Source organism: Brachionichthys hirsutus, unplaced genomic scaffold (genome assembly GCF_040956055.1).
Source record: "Brachionichthys hirsutus isolate HB-005 unplaced genomic scaffold, CSIRO-AGI_Bhir_v1 contig_442, whole genome shotgun sequence".
Taxonomy (NCBI): domain Eukaryota; kingdom Metazoa; phylum Chordata; class Actinopteri; order Lophiiformes; family Brachionichthyidae; genus Brachionichthys; species Brachionichthys hirsutus.
Genome location: NW_027180609.1, coordinates 42,184 through 63,753, shown reverse-complemented (window position 1 = coordinate 63,753; position 21,570 = coordinate 42,184). Strand labels below are relative to the sequence as shown.

General features: G+C 42.9%; 2 protein-coding genes across 2 annotated transcripts; one reads left to right on the top strand and one right to left on the bottom strand.

Moving 5' to 3' along the window:
* Nucleotides 1-451: 451 nt before the first annotated feature.
* LOC137916175 (zinc finger protein ZIC 4-like) lies at nucleotides 452-3,771 on the bottom strand. The gene is made up of 2 exons (XM_068759255.1): nucleotides 2,625-3,771; nucleotides 452-891 (listed from the first exon to the last, which is right to left on the bottom strand). Exons 1-2 carry the CDS (start codon nucleotides 3,769-3,771, stop codon nucleotides 452-454), a joined length of 1,587 nt encoding a protein of 528 aa, XP_068615356.1.
* A 3,671-nt stretch (nucleotides 3,772-7,442) lies between these two features.
* On the top strand, nucleotides 7,443-9,570 carry LOC137916174 (zinc finger protein ZIC 1). Its single transcript, XM_068759254.1, has 3 exons — nucleotides 7,443-8,415; nucleotides 8,856-9,019; nucleotides 9,370-9,570. The coding sequence occupies exons 1-3, from the start codon at nucleotides 7,443-7,445 to the stop codon at nucleotides 9,568-9,570; spliced, it is 1,338 nt and encodes a 445-aa protein (XP_068615355.1).
* Nucleotides 9,571-21,570: the final 12,000 nt, after the last annotated feature.

Below are 21,570 nucleotides of genomic sequence, written 5' to 3'. Positions count from 1 at the left end.
AAATACAAAATCCTTCGAGATTAGATTGAAAAATAAATACAAACATATTGAAATCAAAATCGAATTTACAAAAGAACTTTACAGCAACATGCCTACAGCCGACAAACACTGCACCACATAGTCCAACGGGTTTACACGACTCTGTCCACACGTGGAGCAGCGGGCCGTCAGGGCCTGTGTGCGGGCACCGAGCCAACGAATCTGAATCGCTGAGGTTTGAAAAAAAAATATGATTTTAATGTGCACGATAATTATCACGTCTTTAAGGTTTGCACATTTTCTTTCAGTGTGGTTAAAATATTGGCTCTGGGTGTCTGTTGCGTGGCTCAGCCGAAAGGGGGAGGATGGGGGGGGGGGGGGTCTTCACAGGCGTATAGGCACCAAAGCCAAACCAATTTGAATAGTTCGGCTTTTGAAAATGTGTCCCCGTCTTCTTGAGTCAGATATAGGGTTAAAACGCGTCCCTCGGTTCTGGGTTTCTGTAAGGTGCCTCGTCTGTTGGGTCGGGCGTGGAGGGCCCGCTGGGCGGCGTTTGGGTGCCGCTGGCACCTGAACTGTGACACACGTACCATTCGCTTAAATTGGCCGGCTGCGAGGCTCCCACCGACTCCGACAGTACCGAGGAGCCTGCTGGCTCCCGGCCCAAGTCCGAGGAGGGGGACACCAGGGAGGTCGTGGACGACTCGTAGCCCGAGCTGGGCGGGGGGGACTTGCAGTGCACCTTCATGTGTTTCCTCAAGGAGCTGGGGTGTGTGTAGGATTTATCGCAGCCTCTCACTTTGCAGTTGTAGGGCTTATCGCTGGTGTGGACGTGGGAGTGCTTCTTCCGGTCACTGCTGTTGGCAAACCGTCTGTCGCAGCCATCAAACTCACATTTGAAGGGCTTCTCACCTGTTAACATCGATAGTGACAAAAATTAAAATCCATCAATAAAAATATAAAAAGATCCTATAAGTATCTATCTATCTATCTATCTATCTATCTATACACAGGCATCGAAAAACTAAGCAATAAGTAACAAATAAGTGTAAAAAGAGAAAAAGAAGACAAAGAGAAGAAGTAACGAAAAATGGAACAGAACAGGAAGAAGACATTAGACATTAGAAGACATGTCCTGCGTCTGTACGTGGCGTCTGCGTGCATCAAGGCATAAACAGACAATCCACGAGCAGAGACATAGAAGGCCTAAAACCAACTGAAAGCCATGATTGATCCAAGTATCCCCACAGCCAGGCTTCACCCACTGGGAGCTAACGGCTGCCTGCTTATAGCTGCTGGAATCCGTGCTTATGGACCGCGTCTTTTGCGTCTTAATAATACAAAATATACCTGATTATGACAACGCAAAAAAAAAAAAAACCTGAATAAATTACACGGGACTCATCCACTGCTGATTTCTGTCCTCCGATTAAGGCTTTTGAGAATATGTAATTGCCTCTGTCTAATTACACTTGCGGGTTGAATATCAATTTGACCTTCAGCTGTTGGGTTGAGAGAGCCAATCAAGGATATTAGTGTAGTACAAGAAACGGTTGAGGAACAAACCCCCCAGGGGCAGCCCCAGTTATAACCACACTTTCGGATAGGTTTTAAACACGATCCCAAAGACCAGGCCCCTTGGGAGTCAACACACAGAAATCATTTAACCGATTTGTACTTTAGGTAACGTGAGCAAATGATATGAATAATACATAGCGCGCAGAAATTGAACAGAGGGGGGAGGGGGGGATTGCCACGCCACCAAAAAGTCTGACTCGACATTTTTTTTTATTCCACTCGTCACTGACTCCTCTCTGCGGGCCACGGAGAAGCCATGTTGCACGGTCAAACGCTCCAAAACCAAAAATCACATGCTCCGTCCTGCAGTCATTTCCGACGCGGTCGGCTCTGACAACCTGTTGGTGGATTATTTTTTAACTTGTCTACTAGTTGTCAACTTGTTGCTTTGGCTACAGAGTCCGCAGGGAGCTCATTCCACAAAACATGCCTGTTGTAATCCCTGCGTGCATGTCGTCACTAAAAATAAAGTAAATGTTCCTATTTACATTTTGTAAAGCACAAAACATGCCCATAAATGCATTCCCTACTCTGTAGATTTAAACATAGCCATGCAATAACACTCCAGTATTATTATTATTATTATTATTATTATTAAGCAGTTAATACAATAAATAAATGACATGGATAATACAAATCATTGCATCATCACCACTTATCATCATATCAGTTACACTAAACGAGAAGATACACGTTCCCAACTTTACTGCCAGTCATGTGTGGCATGCACTAATCCACATGGACAAGATCTGACGTGGAGCCCCCATGTCTTTGTGCTGTGGTGTAAACAAGAGGTTGTACCGTCAAACGCCTGAGTGAGCTGTACCATATAGAGCCCCCCCAACCTTGGTAAAAACTTGCGATGCAACTCCTATAACAATGAGGTAGCTGCGTGCTGGTCGTGGTTAATATTTAAGTGCGTAAAATCATATAAAATGGATTTAAAGCTAGTTAAAAACATGCCTGAAATGTATGCAAAAATATCACTTAATGTTAAATTAATCATGCATTCATTTTAGGCTATAGATCTAGTTGTTCTCCTATGAGGGGAATATATGGCTACTGACCTGTGTGCGTCCTTTTGTGAATCTTAAGGTTCTCGGATCTTGCGAACACTTTCCCGCAGCCGGGGAACGGGCACGGAAACGGCTTCTCCCCGGTGTGCACTCGAATGTGATTCACAAGCTTGTACTTGGCTTTAAATGGTTTCCCTTCCCTCGGACACTCTTCCCAAAAACATATATGATTCGCCTGCTCTGGTCCGCCGACGTGCTCGACGGTCACATGCGTAACGAGCTCGTGCATGGTGCTGTAAGTTTTGGAGCAAAGTTTCTTCGGCGGGAGCTCCGGCTCCAGCCACTTGCAGATCAGCTCTTGCTTTATCGGCTGCCTCATGTAGCGGAAAAAGGCACCGGCTCCGTGGTGGTGGTGGTGGTGCGCGCTCAGATTCATGTTCAGATTCAGACCACCGTAGCCATGCAAAGACGAGGCGGAGAACGGATCAGCCCTGGAGTGATCAGACCTCACGTACATTTCTCCAGGTAGTCCTAACCTTATTTGTCCATTCAACGCTTGGCCACCCGGTGATCCGCCGGAAGGCTGGTCGTGATGGAGTCCGGAGAAGATGCTGCGGTTCCCGGTGTCCGGGTGATGCGCATAATGTCCGGGATAGCTACCTGTTGTTGAGACAAACATTCCGTGGTGAGACGCTGAACCAGCAGGCTGGTCAGTCAGCATTGGCATGGCTTGAGCTGTCAGATCTCTCCGGATGAGGAAGTCCCTACCTGCGGATAAAGCCTGGGCCGCGTGAGACATGGAATAGGGGGCCGATGCCGCTTGGACCGGGCCGAAAGCTCCCGTTTGACTGGAGACCACTTCGCTGTGGCCTGCCATGTGATGATTGTGGTGGTGGTGGTGATGGTGGCGGGGATAATGATGGGCTGGGCTGATTTTGAGGGCCGCGGAGTGCCCCATGTGTTCTGGACCGAATGGACTCGGCCCCAGGCGGGGTTCCGCAGTAATCTCCCCAGGGTGCGAGTGAGCCATTGAGTGTGGATGGCTGCTGAACCCCGGGAAGCCTGTCACGCTCTGAGGGGTATGGTGGTGATGATGGTGATGGTGGTGAGCCCCTGCCAAGTCAACTAATCTCAGCGCCGTGTTCCGTTTGGAGAACGTAGGGTCCATGACGGGGTTTCCCAATGCATCCACGCTCATTACTTCCTAATTTTGGAATAACTTGACAGCAGGGCAAAAAAAATAATAATGATGATGACAAATATATTTTAATCGCAATGAAAAATGCTGGGGAAAAAAAGAGAAGACTTTATAAAGTTAAGTCTATCTGCAGACTGCATGGAATCCCATTCGGATGAGAGGCAGCAGCAGGACGCTTTGATACTGAATAGAGATCCACGGTAGGCGCTGCAGCCCGTGGAGCTAAACAATCACCCTGCGCTCTAATTGGTCCAGAGCTCGGTGATTGACGTCACCAGTGACAGTTTCCAGCGTGAAGAAAAATGTCTTAGTGACAGCGAGCAGTCGGTGCGCATGCGCAGTGCCCTCAGGCAACGCTTGAGAAAAAAAAAATAGTTGTTATGCAAAGGTTATTGTAGAATAAAATCCTAAAATGTTTATCCAGATTTCGCTCTTCTTTTCGCAGCGAACAAAGGCGATGAAAAAACGATTCCCTCTCTTTGAAACTGATTTATAAAACAGACTGCCTCGCAATAGTATGTACATCGTCACTATAAATGTTGTACGGATGATGAATAACGCAGTAATATCTTCAGTTTGCCCCGTAACGTATGAAAGACAACTTTTACGCGCATATTGTGCACAGTTTTACGCACTGAAAATATCGGAGTCGGCGGAGAAAAACTTGTCGGTCTAACCAAGGAGAACTCCGCGTGCAGTTTATAATTGTCCGGATTACGTACCCTCAATGCGCGCCTCGACAAATAACCATTTTTTAAAAATCCCGTTGTTCGACTTTCGGTGAGCGCGACAGCTCCAGTCTCGACTCCGTGCTCGACTTGGAGGGATCCGCCTGGGTCAGTGCGAGGCGAGCTGCAGCCATTGTCCCGAAGAAAGAAAAAAAAAATGTAATGGACAGGACCTGTTGTTATGATCCGGGGTAATTTTGCTTTAGACCCGGGACGGGAACAGATGGGGGGGTCACAAGAGGAGGCGCCGTCTTCAAAAATAAAACCTACTGTAAGTATATCGATTACTATATATTACCTGGTATAGGACGTTATCAGAGAGTTAATTGTGTAATTTTTGTTTGAAATCTTAAAAGAAATATGTGGAACAACATGTCGAACAAATTATTCACCACATCAGCTGAACATTAATTAAATGGAATTGCTCATTTCGAGCAATCAACCGATAGATGAGTATTTAAAAACACCGAAATGTCAAAAAGTGTTTGGTTGTCGGATTATAGTCCATGAGTAGTGTGACCTGCAGCAAACAAAAGTTAACATTTTTCCCACTAATTATTTTTATCTTAACATATAATGCTATAATATTTAAATATGTACTTTATTATTTAAAGGTTGTTTTTTTCAACTTCTTGTGTGATGACAGGGTTCTTTGTAGTTGCTAACAAAAAAAAATAGTTACTAAATCTCCTAAAAGTCACATGGAGCTCTGACTACTGCATTTGTTATTTAACTTTATTGTGAAAATACATCATTTCGACTCTAACATGGCAAACAGCATTAAATGCTCCATCGGCTCGTCTGCCGCTAAATCGTGCACATTGAATGCATATTTAAAAAATATTCAAGATCTGTTTGATAACAAGACACTCGCTCACCTTTCTCGTATTTCACGAGGGGGGGGGGGGCAAAAAAAAAATCAATACTCATTTGGAAGTTTCTGTGAATTGAGCTGTCAAAATCGTTGCGTCACAAACAGCACGTTAGAAATTGAGTCTTGACGGGTCCGAAATATGTTTATTAAATGGCCATTACGCACAGGGTGCATGTGGCTCACAGCTGCAGCCTTCAGATGCATCACAGCAACAAAAATTTTTTTTTTTAATAAATGCCTAAAGTGCTATTTCTGGTCCGAGTTGTGCATACAGTCACTCTCGGAAGGTCCCACGACCAGTGGAATATTGCAGAGTGTCTCATAAAACGCTGCTTTGACTTAGTAGCTTTCATTGTAAATTCCGAATAGTAACCATTTTACATCCTGACTCCAGCACACTTGGATCATGACACTAAACGGTTATTGACCTTTTACTTCGGACTCCTCTTGGATGCATGAAGACAAATTTTGCACAGCAGAGGAGCAAGCAAGCTGAAATATTGAACCACGTTGCATGCAGGTCTACTTGTAAAGATGAGAATGACTAAACGTGCCTGTTGCCTCGGTCTCCCAAGACATGAGGCCTGCATGGAGAACGTCTTCCAGAAACTAGCCCAAGGGTCAAGAAGACATTTACTGATTCGCATGCATGGGCAGCGTCTCTCTCTGTGTGTGTGTGTGTGTGTGTGTGTGTGTGTGTGTGGCTTTGAACTCCAGCAGCCGCAGGTTCCTGCGGAGAGCGCCGCAAATCCCACTTGATAACTTCAACAACCCACAAGGTTTAACACAAAAGCTGCAGGAAAAAAAAAAAGGAGCAGCAGTCAAACATTGATGGATACATTTTAGTGTATCCCAAGTTAAATACTGGCCTTTATGTATTGAAGGTAACCTTTATGAACGTGGGGGTGCTGCTCGGGAGCGCGTGCATGATGTGGGGAATCTAAAGCCCAGATGTTGCACCGTTGTGAGTTCCAGTGGACGTTCAAAAGGATCCAGAGCTGTTAAACGGGCGCGCTGCTTCAGCCAGACAACGGAACGTTACGTGGATGAAACCGATGAGTTGATAATAACCGCCATTTAAAGGGAGTGATGACTTCATATCATAACTTGAGGCGTTCCCATGCATGCCGAGAAAAGCGGTAAGGTCGTCCCGCGTGCGTGGACCTGCAGGCACGCGTGCACGCATCGGGCACGCACCGCGCGCAGCCCAGTCTATAAATCCATTTCGTTTTTTTGAACGAGCTCCTGTCAGACACACGGATTATAGATGAATAGATAGAAAACGTTTATAAGTGTGCTTAATGGTGCAAAATAAAATATCGACAATTACCCCCCCCCCCCCCCCCCCCAGATGTTTTTATTTCGTCAACAGAATCAGGTTAACAAAGACACAAGAAGACATTTGCATTTATAAACGGTTACGCGGGCGCAAAAACGTGCGTTTTGGCTTTCAACAAGGTCGGTTGTCTAATTGTGCCCCCCCCCCCCCCCATGTTATTCAGCCCTTTAACCAAATTCAAAGTCAGCAATCTCACAATATCTGGGATTGATGAGGCAAAGAGGCCAATAGAAGTGTGGGCCCTGCGTCTTCAATTGTTATTTGGTGAGCGGATTTTTATTGGGGTGAAAGGGGGCTCCGCCAATGAGAGCGCAGCTGCGCAGCCACGTGACCCCAACCCCCCTCCTCCTTCCCCATTCATCAGGGCTGGACTGTGTTGTCTTTTCAATTCATTTATCTGCAGGAATGATTGCGACTATCAGTCTGGAGCTCACCGCCTGACTGAGGAGGTGAAAGTTGCGCCACAGGAAGATAAACCGCAAAAGACTAAATAGTGCATGTATATATCCATGATTCTGCGTGCGCGTCGGCTGAGCGGTATAAGGGAATTCCTCGCGTCTTAAAAAAAAAGTAAACAGGAAAATCTGTGAATTTGAGAGTTTGCTCAGTCGAGTGAGATCCAACAGACAGAGAGAGGGGCAGAGAGGGAGAGAGAGAGGGGGGGGGGAGAATATCTGTGCGTGTTTTTCTGATTTCTGCTCTCAGTCGTCTCGGCGAGTCTAGACTGAAGATGCTCTTGGACGCGGGACCGCAGTATCCGACCATCGGAGTCACTACTTTCGGCTCCTCGCGGCATCACTCAACAGGCGAAGTCACGGAGAGAGAAGTGGCGTTGGGGATAAATCCGTTCGCCGACGGGATGGGCGCCTTCAAAATAAACCACAGCTCCCACGACATTGGCTCCGGACAAACGGCGTTTTCCTCCCAGACGCCCGGCTACGCGGCGGCCGCCCTGGGACACCACCACCACCACCACCACCCGACGCACGTTGGCTCTTACTCCACGGCCGCTTTCAACTCCACCAGGGACTTTCTCTTCAGAAATCGGGGATTCGGGGACGCCACCGGAGCGCAGCACAGTTTGTTCGCCTCCGGGAGCTTCGCGGGGCCACACGGACACTCGGATGCGGCGGGTCACCTGCTCTTCCCAGGGCTTCACGAGCAAGCTGCGGCGACCCACGCGTCTTCCAACGTGGTCAACAGCCAGATGCGGCTGGGCTTCTCGGGGGACATGTACGGACGGGCCGAGCAGTACGGCCACGTTGCGAGCCCGCGCTCCGACCACTACGCTTCGACCCAGTTGCACGGCTACGGCCCTATGAACATGAATATGGCCGCGCACCACGGAGCGGGGGCCTTCTTTCGATACATGAGGCAGCCGATCAAGCAAGAGCTCATCTGCAAGTGGGTCGAGCCGGATCAGCTGGCGAATCCCAAAAAGCCGTGCAACAAAACTTTCAGCACCATGCACGAGCTCGTGACCCACCTGACGGTGGAGCACGTCGGCGGGCCGGAGCAGACGCACCACGTCTGCGTGTGGGAGGACTGCTCCAGAGAAGGGAAGCCATTCAAAGCCAAATACAAACTTGTGAATCATATCAGAGTACACACGGGAGAAAAGCCCTTTCCGTGTCCCTTCCCCGGCTGTGGCAAAGTGTTCGCTCGATCAGAAAATCTAAAAATTCACAAAAGGACTCACACCGGTAAGATCCGCACCAGACGGAGCGTTTTTTTTTTTAAATATTCCAAATTCACGCAGAGAAAGTCCCTGCCAAAAAAATATGCATGCATGCGATCCGGATTATTATTTATGAGGCAGCTGGACTCTCCTCCCCGGCATGTGATTCAGTGCAGTTGTCAACAGAAAATATTTAATATGTTTATTTTTTTATATTACATTTGTAACGCATATTAACATTTAATTATAAAACGGAATTAATTATCTTCCTGGGCGGTTGTCTCGAATTCATCTGTAGCCAAACTGCATCTTGTTTTTCCTCAAAAATAGCAGAATAAAGGATTTATTTTTTATTTAAATTATTCTTTATTATCAGGTTTGGAAAAATGTTGGAAAAAAGACTCGTGTGGAGAATTGGATGTTTGAATCCAATATTAAACTTTGTGTGTGTTTCTGTCTTTATAGGTGAGAAGCCTTTTAAGTGTGAGTATGAAGGCTGCGACAGGCGGTTTGCAAACAGCAGTGACCGCAAGAAACACATGCACGTCCACACGTCGGACAAGCCCTACCTCTGCAAAATGTGCGACAAGTCCTACACACACCCCAGCTCCCTGCGAAAACACATGAAGGTAAAATGGCTTTTATTTCTTCCCGTTTTCTCAGATGAAAGATGAAAATGTGCGGTTTTGTGTGGCTCGTTGAGATTGGATATTAGAATTAACAAAAAAAAGATTGAATGTGTTTTTATTGTAGAAATAAATACGAGTGTGTTTGCTTTGTTTCAATTCTTTAAACTGATAAATGAGATTAAAATAATAATAATTTAGATGTGTTTTGTTTAAAGATTTTTGCAAACAGCTCGTGTTTTCTTTCGATTCTCATTTTTGTTTATTTGCATTTAAAACATTTTTTTTTTTAAATCAAGGCTTGAATTCGTTGCAAGATTCTTTTTCAGAATTGTTTTTCTTTTTAAATGAAGGTTCACGAATCCACCAATCCGGGACCGCAGCCATCTCCAGCGGCAAGTTCGGGGTACGAGTCCTCCACACCCCCCACCATAGTATCACCGTCAACAGAGAACCAGAGCAGCAGCTCCATTTCACCAGCAGCAGCCTCAGCAGTCCACCACACGACCAGCCACAGCACGCTGTCGTCAAATTTCAATGAATGGTACGTGTAAAATGTTTTTGGAAGAAAAGAAAAAAAAAAGAAAGCGAAAAAGAGACTATAAAACAAAAAAAGAACTGCTTGGATTAAAAGACTTTATAAAGTGAAACATGGACTGAGAAAACACAAGAGGCCGACACGATCAATTAAAGGCTGTCTTAATGTCAATGAAAGAGAGCAGGACAAAAAGGAGGCGAGGACAGCCACCGCGTTAACCCCCCCCCCCCCCCCCCCCAACAACCTCAATATTTCTTTATTTTTACTGAGAGACTTTCTCCAAAGAGATCTCAAAAAGCATGCTATATCTGCAGGGGGGGGGGGCTGACATTTTTTTTGTACATATACGGATTTCATCAAGTTGGGGGAAAATGTAATATTTTATTTTGTAAATAGTTCTATCACAACTTAAGGGGATTTGTGAAAATGTGGTCCCTAGATATATGGAGAAATGAGATGGGTTTCAAGGCTATTGCGATGAATAGACTTCATTAAAAAAAGGAATGTTATAGTTGTGAACCAAATGTGAATTTATTCCGTATTACTATACAGTCTACACGTCGACCTAACCGACTCTTAGTATTAATGTGCTTTTGTAGCCTATTCAGTGCAACATTTTCGTCCAAGGTCCAGTTTTGAGTATAGCACACATGTATCATTGTTGTTATTTAATGTCATGTCGATAAATCGTGTAGTGAAAGCCTGAAATTCCGTGTCAATCTGTTTATGTACGTGTTAAATATAAAAAAAAAAAACTCTTTGTCAATTGCTTTGTCTGAAAGGAAGTATTATTACATGTAAGTAGCTCAATTTTCCATATTTATCCGCATGTAAAGGGCCGGTAAACATGTTAGAAATGATCGGTATTTATGGAGAAATGCGCTCGTATGTAAAATTTTAGTTTACAAAAAAAAATGTTTGGATACATTTCGTACTATATGAAAGCATTAAAAAATACAATAACACAACGACTTGGAGGTTGTTGGTTTCATTTTGGTGTTCTTGCAGCAATGCAATGTGAAACTAATGGGTTCCTTTTACGCACCAGAAATAGAACAGCTTGCTGCGGCTAATTTGTTTTTTTTTTTCTCCAATAATACATCATTAGGATTTAAAAGAAAAATAGTACATGTCTAGCTGAATAAATAATTTTAACTCTTTAGTGTGCGCGCGCGCGGATATGTTTTACGCACAACTTCCCTGACAGTCAGTAATGCGTAATATCACTCCCTCTTCTGCATCTTCTGTTTATTAAAATTAACATGCAACACTTTGCCCTGCAGTAATGTGCAAATTAAATCGATTAATCACGGCGGTTGTTCCTCTGTAAGCCGGATATAGTTTGCGTTACTTAATTGCTCGGGAATCTAATTTTCAAATCTAATTTATTTCCTTTCCTGGCGTTTGTCGGATTTCATAGATTTAGGGCGTGCTGAGGAGTCAACGTGGCCCCTCATTGTTCCTGGCTGCAGCTTGCTTGACCGCCCCATTAGGCAGGGATCACATCAGCAGCCGCCAGTGATCATGGTTAACACTGCCAGTGCGCACGGAGCCGCACGATCTGTCAGTCTGCAGCTTTGTCGGAAGTGCTGAGCACACCCGGAAAGAAAACCATTTTAATCTTAAAAAGAATATACACACGCAGTAGCAGCGCGTGAGGTGTGTGTGCGCGTGCATGTCTCAGTTTATATCAGTAAAAAAAAAAAAAGAAAACACACACATCCACGACTCCCACCATCTTCAGATGAATTGGATGAAATGTATTGAAAAATATTCATCTTTTCTTTTCACGGACTATTAAATTTGGAGATAAATGAAGGATGGTAATAAAATGACTTTTTCGACTCTATTTAACACTATCTATCTCGGTTCCGGTGCTGATGCTTTGCTGATAGAGAAAAGACGCACTGTGTGAATTCGTTTGGGAATTCACTTTGCAGCTTTTATAGGGGGGAAATATGCATATAGTATAAAAAAAAATTATGTTAAAAGCGCACACGCGTGGATCTAGATTGGGGTGCGCCATATTTATTTATTCCTTTAAAACAAACAGAAAATACAAAGACAATTTATTAATCATGCAAAATTGAAACAAAAAAACATTGAATGGTAAAAATTTCAGCCCGTGCTAGTAATGACGGGGACGTACTTCCACGGATTGATGGTTAATTGCCTCCTTATGGACACACACTTGAGTATATTATCCTCTTTTATATTTTCCAGTGGAGAGGAAAGGAAAAAATCCAATATTTTAGCCCCAAAACGCCCAGACGCGACTCATTCAACGCACCAACGCCGAGCACGAGCAAAGACGTTGCTGTTTTATCCCCGCCTTCATGCTTCAGTCAACCTGCAGTGGTGTCGAGACTCTTATGCTCTTCAAAAGAGTCGGCGCGCCTCTCTATATATTTCTGATGGCGACCCCAAATCAAATTGTAGCGCAGGAAAAACATCCACTTTAAATGTCTTTACGCTCAAGTCTTGGAGATGACAAACACTCACACGCCGGGAAAGCGCAGGCGCCAGCAGCATGAATATTTATCACCAGCACTTGTGTGGGCATGAACCGAGCCTGACGTTTGTGTTACCAAGGTAGACACTCTCCAGCTTAGCTGCGCACCGAGTGTCCCACAGAATGGTGGCTCAGCCTCAATACATGTTGCTTTTACGCATTTAAAAGTCCTGAAATGTCTGTTTTATTCACCCAAATAACAAATACAGCCAGGATATACGTTTGGATATACTTGTTTTCTGTGTAAAGGAGACAGCAATTTGGATGTTTGGATTCTTCTTACTGGCATTTTGAGCCTTTACCTCTTCAGAGACAAAGTAAATAGAACTGTCCGGCTGGTAAATGTGCAGAAAGGTGGATTCTTTTCTTCTTCTTCTAAACTTACAGCAAAAATAGGTGCCATGAATGTGCCAGTTGGCGTTGCTCAGTGGGAACTAAATCGATTTACAGTCGGGTTAACTGTTAGGTGTCCGGCTAAGATATCACAGAAAGGAGGGGTATACGCGCGTCACAGCAGCAGCTCCGGCGTTTAACTTCATGCACGCCTATAAGATGCACGTCAAAAAACCCTCAGCCTCTTTTCTGCTGAGTTAAAGCAAAAAGGTCAAATTCAAGTCAAGGCCACTTCCGTTTATTGGCACGCATGACTTTTCAAAAACGCCCCCCAAGAAACTCTGTCGTATATTTGCAGCTATTAAAACGATTCCATTGCCAGACACCGCGCTAATGGAGCAATCCATCGCACCGTGAAGTTTGCATATACAACAGCCAGATATATATTGCAGAAAATGATTTATACGTTTTACGCGTGGGCGATAAGTACAGCGCGAGACGGATATTTTGCCGCTTTGATGTTTGGAAATGTAACTTTCTTTCTTTTATTTATTTTTTTGGCAAGAAGAGCAACAAATAACAATACTAAAACCGGAATGCATTAAATCAGTCGATTTAATTGTAATACATTCCCCACCTTGGCGCGAGCTTTCTATTGACACATGTACTAATACACGACTAAATCTGACTGACGCATCATCAGACATATCCTGAATTATTATGACATATTACTTGAACGTTTTCTTTACATCTGAACTATTTGCTAAAAGCTCCCTCCAACTTGTAGCCTGAGGGTTTCCACGCGTGTTGCCCAATATGACCGCGGAGCGACATGGTGCAAGTCTCCTTTTATCTCCTAAACAGGGTTCATCCGTCTTCACAAATGCCAGTGGTACCATATACGAATGACATGGAATCACATATTTATAGCTACTTTTTAAACAAAAATATATAAATATGTCTTCTTTTTTTTAATCTGAATTTTGCTTGGATGTCTTTGGATTATCCTGCCAGGAGCGCGGATTGCTATATTTTTATTTAACAACATCACTGATTGGGACATTAATCTCCACCGCGCCATCACAGTCCCAGTGCCGGTGCGGAGAGGGTTCGTTATAGTGACGCATTACCGGCTCACGGTGACCCCCGTTGCATCAGTTGTGGTCTCTCTGACACGCAGACCGTGCAGGAGATTTGTGGAGGCGCTGACACGGTGTTGTCGCGTCCCCCTTTGACGCGTTGCTAAATGAGCCCCACTCCAATTAGCTCCTTGCGACAGGGTGAAGCTGCCGCACTGCTCAGAGAGGAAAAATAGTCCCAGTCCTGAGCCGCATTTGTTCCAGGAAAGCAGCGTGAACGCGCAACGACGCACGTGATGGACACCTGAGCTGTTCCAAAGCAGTCAAATGCTTGCAGCTTTAGCGCAAAACTGACTTGCTCAGTGGCACTTCGGCCCCAAGGGTGTTGATTTAAATCCATGAAATTACAGGACAACCTTTCAGTTCTTTGCAACGTTATGCAACAAAAACAGTTAAAGGGCTAATACATTAAAAAAATATATATATACACAAGTGACTTATTAACGACATATACTCTTAATAAAAGAACATGGGCATAGTTTAATCATATGTTTAGGAATATTTGGAATAATAATCAAAAATATATGCATGGCCTATGAGGACAAGGAGTGACGTCATTATTTAGTGTTTCTAATTTATGGAGTCTTCCTGTTAAGCCTATACCGTACAACACATTCTGATGCATCCGTTAGCGATAATGAAATCAGAGTCCCATTTTGATTTTATGTAGCCTGCTCAATGCCATGCATATGGTGTGTTAATGCACTGTCTTAATGAAGAGGTTCTTTTTTGCTTATGGAGCAGCTTGCCAACATCTGTTTATCCAAAGCATCTTATAACGACTTGTTTTTCTGCAAAAGGAAGATGACCAGCCAACGATAATCACTGACAGATTTCTCCTCTTCATCCTTTCCACATAAGCATTCTTGTCAAAGTGCTCCATAAGGTGGCCCGAGGGAAACATGGATGAACCCGTGAACTGTAAGGTTCTAATGGTTTATAGTGAGATGAACTGAGTCTGCTCTGTGTTCATCCCAATTAATGTGTTTACTATTGTTCTCCATGCCGTTTCACGTTCGTATAGCAAATTATTTCATGCTGCTTGTATTTTGTAAATGCACAAAACCGCATTTTCTAAAACTTGTTTCTTATTATAATTTTGTCAAAAAACAACCTAAAACATCTCTTCTTTTATATATATATATATAATATTGGTTTCTATTTTTCCTCTGGCTGTGAAAATTGTGGTTTGTTTACGCCGCATCTCCTCAGAACCTTAAAAAGGCATGACTGGTGTAATTTACAGATGATTGATAGCCAAACACATTCAAATATGTTGGTTAAATCCAGATTAGTGGTCAAATGTTTTAACAGGAAGTACATGAATCATCTAATTTAACAAACAAATCTCTGCGTGTGAACAATTGATCCGTTTTGTTGTTGGATTCAGGCCCAAAACTATCGCATATTTTTCAGAGACAAGAGGCTGTAAATACAGGTTTGAGTGCAGACATTTAAAATGAAATGGATTTCATTTTTTTCCTCATGATTAAATTCTTTCAAACAAAGTGTGTGCAGTTAAACCAACTTGAATAATTTCCCTGCATGGCTTGTTGGCGTGTGCCTGCATAATTGCAGTTATGTTAATATCCAGGCTTTATTCTGTAATCTACTTTGCAATGAACTTTTTCCAAGATCGCAATAGTCTTGGTTCACTGTTGTCCAGTATAGAAGCACATCAATTTATCCATCCTTAGAGTCCAGCATCGTGTGTTTGCCATGCTGCTGGATATTTCTTTGCTATCTATGGGGAATCTGGCATTTATTAAAAACTGGAGTCTTCAACCCAAGATCCTAAACTGAGTTGTAATATATTACACGTTAACGGAAGAGTGAGGAGAAATAGAAACACATCGTCTCACCTTCTACATTTTCACTGACCTTGGCAATAGCCCACGATCCATTCAGGCATCCTGCGGCCAGCGTACAGTTGTTACCAGAAACAAGAGAAACGTGCCGACTGATGCATCGCTGCAGCCCCACTCGGTATGTTCCACCTCTCCGCTGTGGGTTCATTGCTGGCATTGCAGAAAGGCAGTGATTAAAGGTAAAAATTTGGCAAACTAAATGTGGTTTGTGGAGCTATCATCATAACAGTTTGCTTGGCAGTGGAGGATTTTTCAGCAGCTGCATCAGCAGAACGCAGGTGGAAACGCAACCTGGTGAGGAAAGACGTGGACGCTGAGTGTGTGTCTGCGTTTGTGTGAATGCAGGATGAACTCTGGACGTATGTCAGCTTCCTAATGATGGCAGAGAATAGATCTAGGAGTCTCCAAAGGATTATGACTTAAAAAGAAAGCAACATGATAATGAAAAGTATGACAAGCAAAGAGAAGATAGAGATCATTTTACATCTCTGTTGGCACCACTCTATATGAGCTGTATGTATAAGAGATGCAAAATAATAAGTGAGATGTACTAAAATATACTCAGCAACTCCCTGGTGTAAAACTCAGCATGACATGTCTGCAGCAGATGCTCCTGTGGGCAAGTCGGCATTTGATTTTTGACACCGATATTCCACCGAATAACATTTAACCGAGGGATATAGCGTGGTTCCGTTGACAATGGATGCTCTAGCACGGTGCCATGACCTCCAGAAGCGGCAGTGACCTCGGCGCTCTGGTGTGAACGGCACCACTCGAACAACATTAAGCTTGAACCACTCCCATCAAAAGTATTTTTGGGGTCTCCGGAGTCAGGTTTTGAGGTGCAGAGAGGTAGGAATGTTGAGTAAAGGGCTGTTCTGTTAAATGTCAAACACACACCTCGAGCTAAAACATCATTTTTGATGGACTAATGCTGATTGTTTAGGTTGTGATGGCTTGAGGTGTAATAAAACCAACAACAGACATGTTATCCTCTTGGACAACAACTCCATCTATTCTGCATCAACGACCACCGGACAGTCACAACTGTGATAATTCACTTTGTTTGCTAATAACAATTCCTAAATAACATGTCATGCATTTTCTACACGACGCGCCGTGCGTATCCTATTAATTAGAATTACTCGTTGCTCACGCACCGTTTGATTGATAATGATTGGCCTAAATTTCCTTGCTCCAGGTGTTTGCCGTTTATTATTTTTCCACCCCTTTCAATTAATCACTAAGGTTTTCTTTTTTTTTTTTTTTTGTTCCACCTGCAAAGGAAATTATAGCACGACTGTGGCCAAAAGCCTCACACTGGAAGTCTTTGTGGGAAAATGCATCAACATTTTTATTGTCAAAATGCCGCTGTTTTAATTTTTTCACGTTGAAAAGTACAACAGGGGGAAAAAACACACACATTAGTTGTGCCATTGTTGCCCGCACAGCATGACAGTGCTGCGGGATTTTGAATTAATGACAATAGAAGATGATTTCAATGCTTGCCATGTCAGGGGATTATGTCTTGCTTGAGGTAAGGTCACTGTGTGGGGCTGTAACCTGATATTTGATGTCTGCAAATGGAAACTCTTCATTGTCAGACTGAAATGCTGCTTTAAGAAGTATTTTTTTTCATTTCCCACATTTGTCACTGAAAGTCACATTTTATGCTCAATAATTTTCCAACTGACAAGGTATTTTGCTTTTTATTCCAACAAGGCTATTTTTGGCAATAGAAAGCTTCTGCTTTAAAGAAGATAATAAATACTGCACTGAAAGGTCAAATTCAAGCTCTCACAAAAGGTCAAGCTGTGAGAAACTGAGCCTTTAATCAACAAATAATATCCAAGCTCGGAAAAAGAATGGTAGGAACGAAAGCCGAAAATCTAGATATTCTAATGCAAAAAAGACAGAATCAAATGAGAAAAACAACATTGGTATTGCGCAAGCAATTTTTCACGGGTGGTTTGTGTCTTACTGGGAAGTTGTCAGCAGCTTTTTTGAAACTCATAACTGATTGTTGAAGCTCTGCATGCAAGGCGGATCCTCTGCAGCCAATTTATGTCAGAGTCTTATTGATGTTATTTCAACTATCCCATCATATATGACTGTATAATTACTGTGTGTCTGTTTACAGCCAGCAATGAGCAGGCATGTGTAGAAATGTGTAAGATGACTGTTTCTTGTATTTTCTTCTTTATTCATATATATGACAGCCCCCTGCATAGCATCCACGCTAAGCTATCTGGTATAAAGCCACACACAGCAGTGGCTTCTGTCTAATGGACAAGTGTTGATAAGTACATAAAAAGAGCATCCAGCTGAACGTCTCGCTAAAAGGTTGCTTCCAAAGTTATGGAAAGTAAATACCTGTCTGTCAGCCATCATCGCACAGATTAATGGCGGCATGTTGCTTCACCTAATGGTGAGCGGAAGGGTTGTTTGACAGCAGCTATTTCTGCAAACTGTATTAAATATATTTTTAACAAATCTGTCCTCCTTTCTTATAAAAATATTAATAATTGGCTTACACTTAAATACTTCAATCTGCAGTTGAGCCTCGATTGACTGCAATATTTTGTTTATGTTTTGATGTCGTTTGAGATTTTGATGTATAAATAAATACTTTTTCTTCACATAAAATATTATTTTCATTAATTTAGCATCTATGCTCACAATTTATGCTTCAAGTAAAATGAAAAAAAATTGCTCAAGTGACTCTACAGGAGTCCATTTTTTTTATTCGCTTGATGCACTGAATCCACAGAAACGCAATGTTTTCATGAATGCATTCAGGTCATAACCCCACTGTGATATCAGGTATTGGACTGATAATGAAAGATGTGAAGTCAGGAGAGAGTGAACATAAAGGACAAAGCCACCCTCTCCTTCTTTGGCTCAGAGTTCTCGCCAGAGGACGAGTGATCGAATCGGGATTAAAGCCCATAGAAACATATCTTTAAATACAACAGCGTGATCATCGAGGGCTGCGAGTTAATTATAACCAAAGGGATGTGTGGGGGGGGGGGGATTCGAGATTTGATCCCTCTCTTTGTTAAACAGAATGGCGTGATGTTTGAACACTTACTGGGTTACAGGATGTTTCTTTGTTCAAGAGGGCTGCATCCTTTGTTCTCTGAGCTTTAGAGAATATAGTTGACATATAACACATCACCTGCTTATGTGAATTAATAATGTATTAATATGTATGGACGTCACACGCATTTTGAAAAGAAAGGAAATGCCCGAGGGTCCAAATCAGCAACAACAACTTCTTACGAATCCATTTTCATTTTACTTAACCCTGTTTAAAGTTTAGTTCTGAGTGCGTTTGACTCGTGATATGTTGCTGCTTCCATTAAAACATTACCCAACCTCACTGTCGTGCACGTCGCTACACCACGCATGTTTCAAACAAACCAAAGCCGGAGCTGCATCTTCAAACTCTTTCAAAGTGTCTCTCTTCCTCTTCCTCTGCAATTAACTTTTGTCGGAGTTGCAGTCTGTTGCATGTGCAGATGGTTTGGAGGAGCATCAATCTCTGTCAGCAGTGTAATAATGCAGACATTCCATACTGGGATACTTCATGAGCAGAGGAGGCGCATGAGAGGGGGAGTTCCCTAAATCCAATAAAGGATGCGTTCTGGCTGAAGCCCGAGAACCAGCACCCCGGTGAGGATGCAGTGGGAATGAAATTACACACATCGTGCAGGTTACACTGTCTGCATTTTCCTATATTAGAGGTTTAAAATATCACCGCACAACATCCACATGTAAACGTACAAAAAAACGTTGAATTGTGTGATGTGTGTTCGGAATCATCAAGCGATCAGCAGTTTAATGCCAAAGTGGTTTTATATTTAAAGTAAGGGTAAATAATACTGGACTTAAGTAAATATATATCAGATTTATACTTAGAATTCAGCGATAAGAGCAAAAATGTTGTCCTAATCTTGACAATCGCACCCCTCTGTGTCACACAAACATCTTTATTTCTTCTATCACTTACGATGATCTTTCATCTATCCAATCTGGACGTGGATTCCAAAGCCATAAGCTGCTGGCAGCGCTTCTGACACAACCTCTTGTACCTCCCTTGACTTTGGGTGTTGGCTTGATGTTGACATCACATGTAAGAAAGATTCTCGGGCACAAACTGGAACAACACATGGAACGTATTGGGACTGCAGGGAGATATGGTATGGGGGGGGAATGATACGTCTGGATGCCCTTCATCTTTCTCTCTGAATACAGGCCTAAATCAATTTTACTCTCAGCGTGAGACTTTCTCCAGTCCAAGTTTTGAGTAAATCCAATCAGCTGTCGGCGGGATTGAGATGTAGAGTGTCAGTGATGACGGAAGTTGCCCAAAAGGGGAAAATGCAGTCCGGCGTTTTTAATAAGATGCTACGCTATAAGCTTCATCTAAAGTAGTAATCTTCATTTAGGGGGAATTAAGCTGCGGGGCCTAATGGGACAAACCTGATTGCTGAAAAACATCCCTTCTGAAGTCCATTAAAATGACAATAGATCAAAATTAAAGAGTTAAAACAAGTAAACTCTTTCCGCTTTAGATGCAAAACGCTTTTCTCAAAGTTGTCCAAGACATGAAGAATGACATCGTTATATATATATAAAAAAAAAAGCGTGTGGGTATTTATGAGCCCTCTGACACGTCTAGTGTGTGTCGACCACCGAATACAGCTCTGCCTTTTAGCGTGGCATTGCTTGAGTGCTTTGGCGTAGCGGCATAGCTAGAAATCCCTTGGCCTGCCAGGTGTGAGCTCCCAAATCATACTTGTGCATCAACAGTTTTGACAGGCGGACTACATGGTGCTAATCTACACCCACCGGGGCTGCTGTTCCAAGAGGAAGAGGAGCATAGATACATCACATGATTCTTAGGCATCTTCCCCTCTCACACCCTTCTCTCATTTTCTCTTTCCTTTTTTCTTTTTTTTTTTTTTTGATTGGCTAAATTCCATGGTCATTAACGTATCCCATTATCTTCTGTAGTATTCTGGGAAATGTGTCCACTTGCTGCCATCCCAATTAATATAATATGCAACACGGATCATGGCTTTCAAGTGTCTGGAAGTGCTTCAGTTTCTTTCTTTCTTTTTTTTTCAAGATTCTCAGTCACATGTTGAAGGGCTGTAGATTTTTCAAGGGCGTCTGTTCCAAGCTGGCCGAGTCGAGACACAACGGCGCACAGGGGGCGGCGGTGATGCTGGTGGGGGAGCAAGCCGGTAAGATCCACCTAGAATTTGTTGAATCAAATCCTTGCACCTGGATATAATCGTCCTGCTGCTGGGCTGGGAGTTGCCACCGCCACAAAGAGACCAAATTAGTGGTGACCTGTCAAAACACACAGCTTCACCTGGTTGTCATATTTTACCAAGACAAAGAAGCGCTTTCGTTGCCTCCCTGGCTAATGATTATTTTGTTTACAGGCTGGGATAAATGCACCACTTTGAATAACTGAGATGATGAGAAAAGAAATCGAGCTGCAACCAAAACAGCGACGTGACATCACTGGGAATGAATCATTTATATGTGCTCTAAATCAAATGCAAATGGTTTCGTGATGTATTTAACGTTTTTTTTCTTTTATCTTTTGTCGACTTTTGCTTTTGACTCATGGCTTTCTAAAAATCATCAAGTCAACATCTGGTTTGGTGAGGAGACAATGCTCATGTGTTATCTTTGTAGTTTATAAAAACAAAACTCAAAGACATTACTTATGCAAACTCTCTTATGTGTCTGCTTGGGGTCAGCCTGTCAATTGTGTGATGGCAAATAATTTAATCTCCTCATGATGGCAAAATAAAGAATTCCAACCCAGGGGAGCCGAACCAATAACTAACACCGATAAATCTTATGGAAGCATTCCTCTAAGAAGCTAACCTGCTATTTATATTCCTACATAGATTCCAGCTCTACAAGAAGTTTTTTCATTTCCTGCTGTGACAAATTTATGTTGGTGCATTGCAAAAAAAAATAATTACATATATACTTAGCGCCTGTTATTCAAATTACTTCTCGATCTTGACAATCTTTCCAGTGCAGAAAATAGAATTTATCACCGCTTCCTCTATTTTTTGACCGGTTAGCAGTTTGTATCTCACATGATGGAAGATCGTATAAAAAATTGTGCACTG

Bases quoted from the DNA above. Each gene is read 5' to 3' on its own strand.
- LOC137916175 (XM_068759255.1), bottom strand. From the start codon at position 3,771: ATGAGCGTGGATGCATTGGGAAACCCCGTCATGGACCCTACGTTCTCC. The intron at 892-2,624 runs GTCAGTAGCCAT...CGATGTTAACAG, and splicing joins TCACAAAAGGACGCACACAG to GTGAGAAGCCCTTCAAATGT.
- LOC137916174 (XM_068759254.1), top strand. From the start codon at position 7,443: ATGCTCTTGGACGCGGGACCGCAGTATCCGACCATCGGAGTCACTACT. The intron at 8,416-8,855 runs GTAAGATCCGCA...CTGTCTTTATAG, and splicing joins TCACAAAAGGACTCACACCG to GTGAGAAGCCTTTTAAGTGT. The intron at 9,020-9,369 runs GTAAAATGGCTT...TTTTAAATGAAG, and splicing joins CCCTGCGAAAACACATGAAG to GTTCACGAATCCACCAATCC.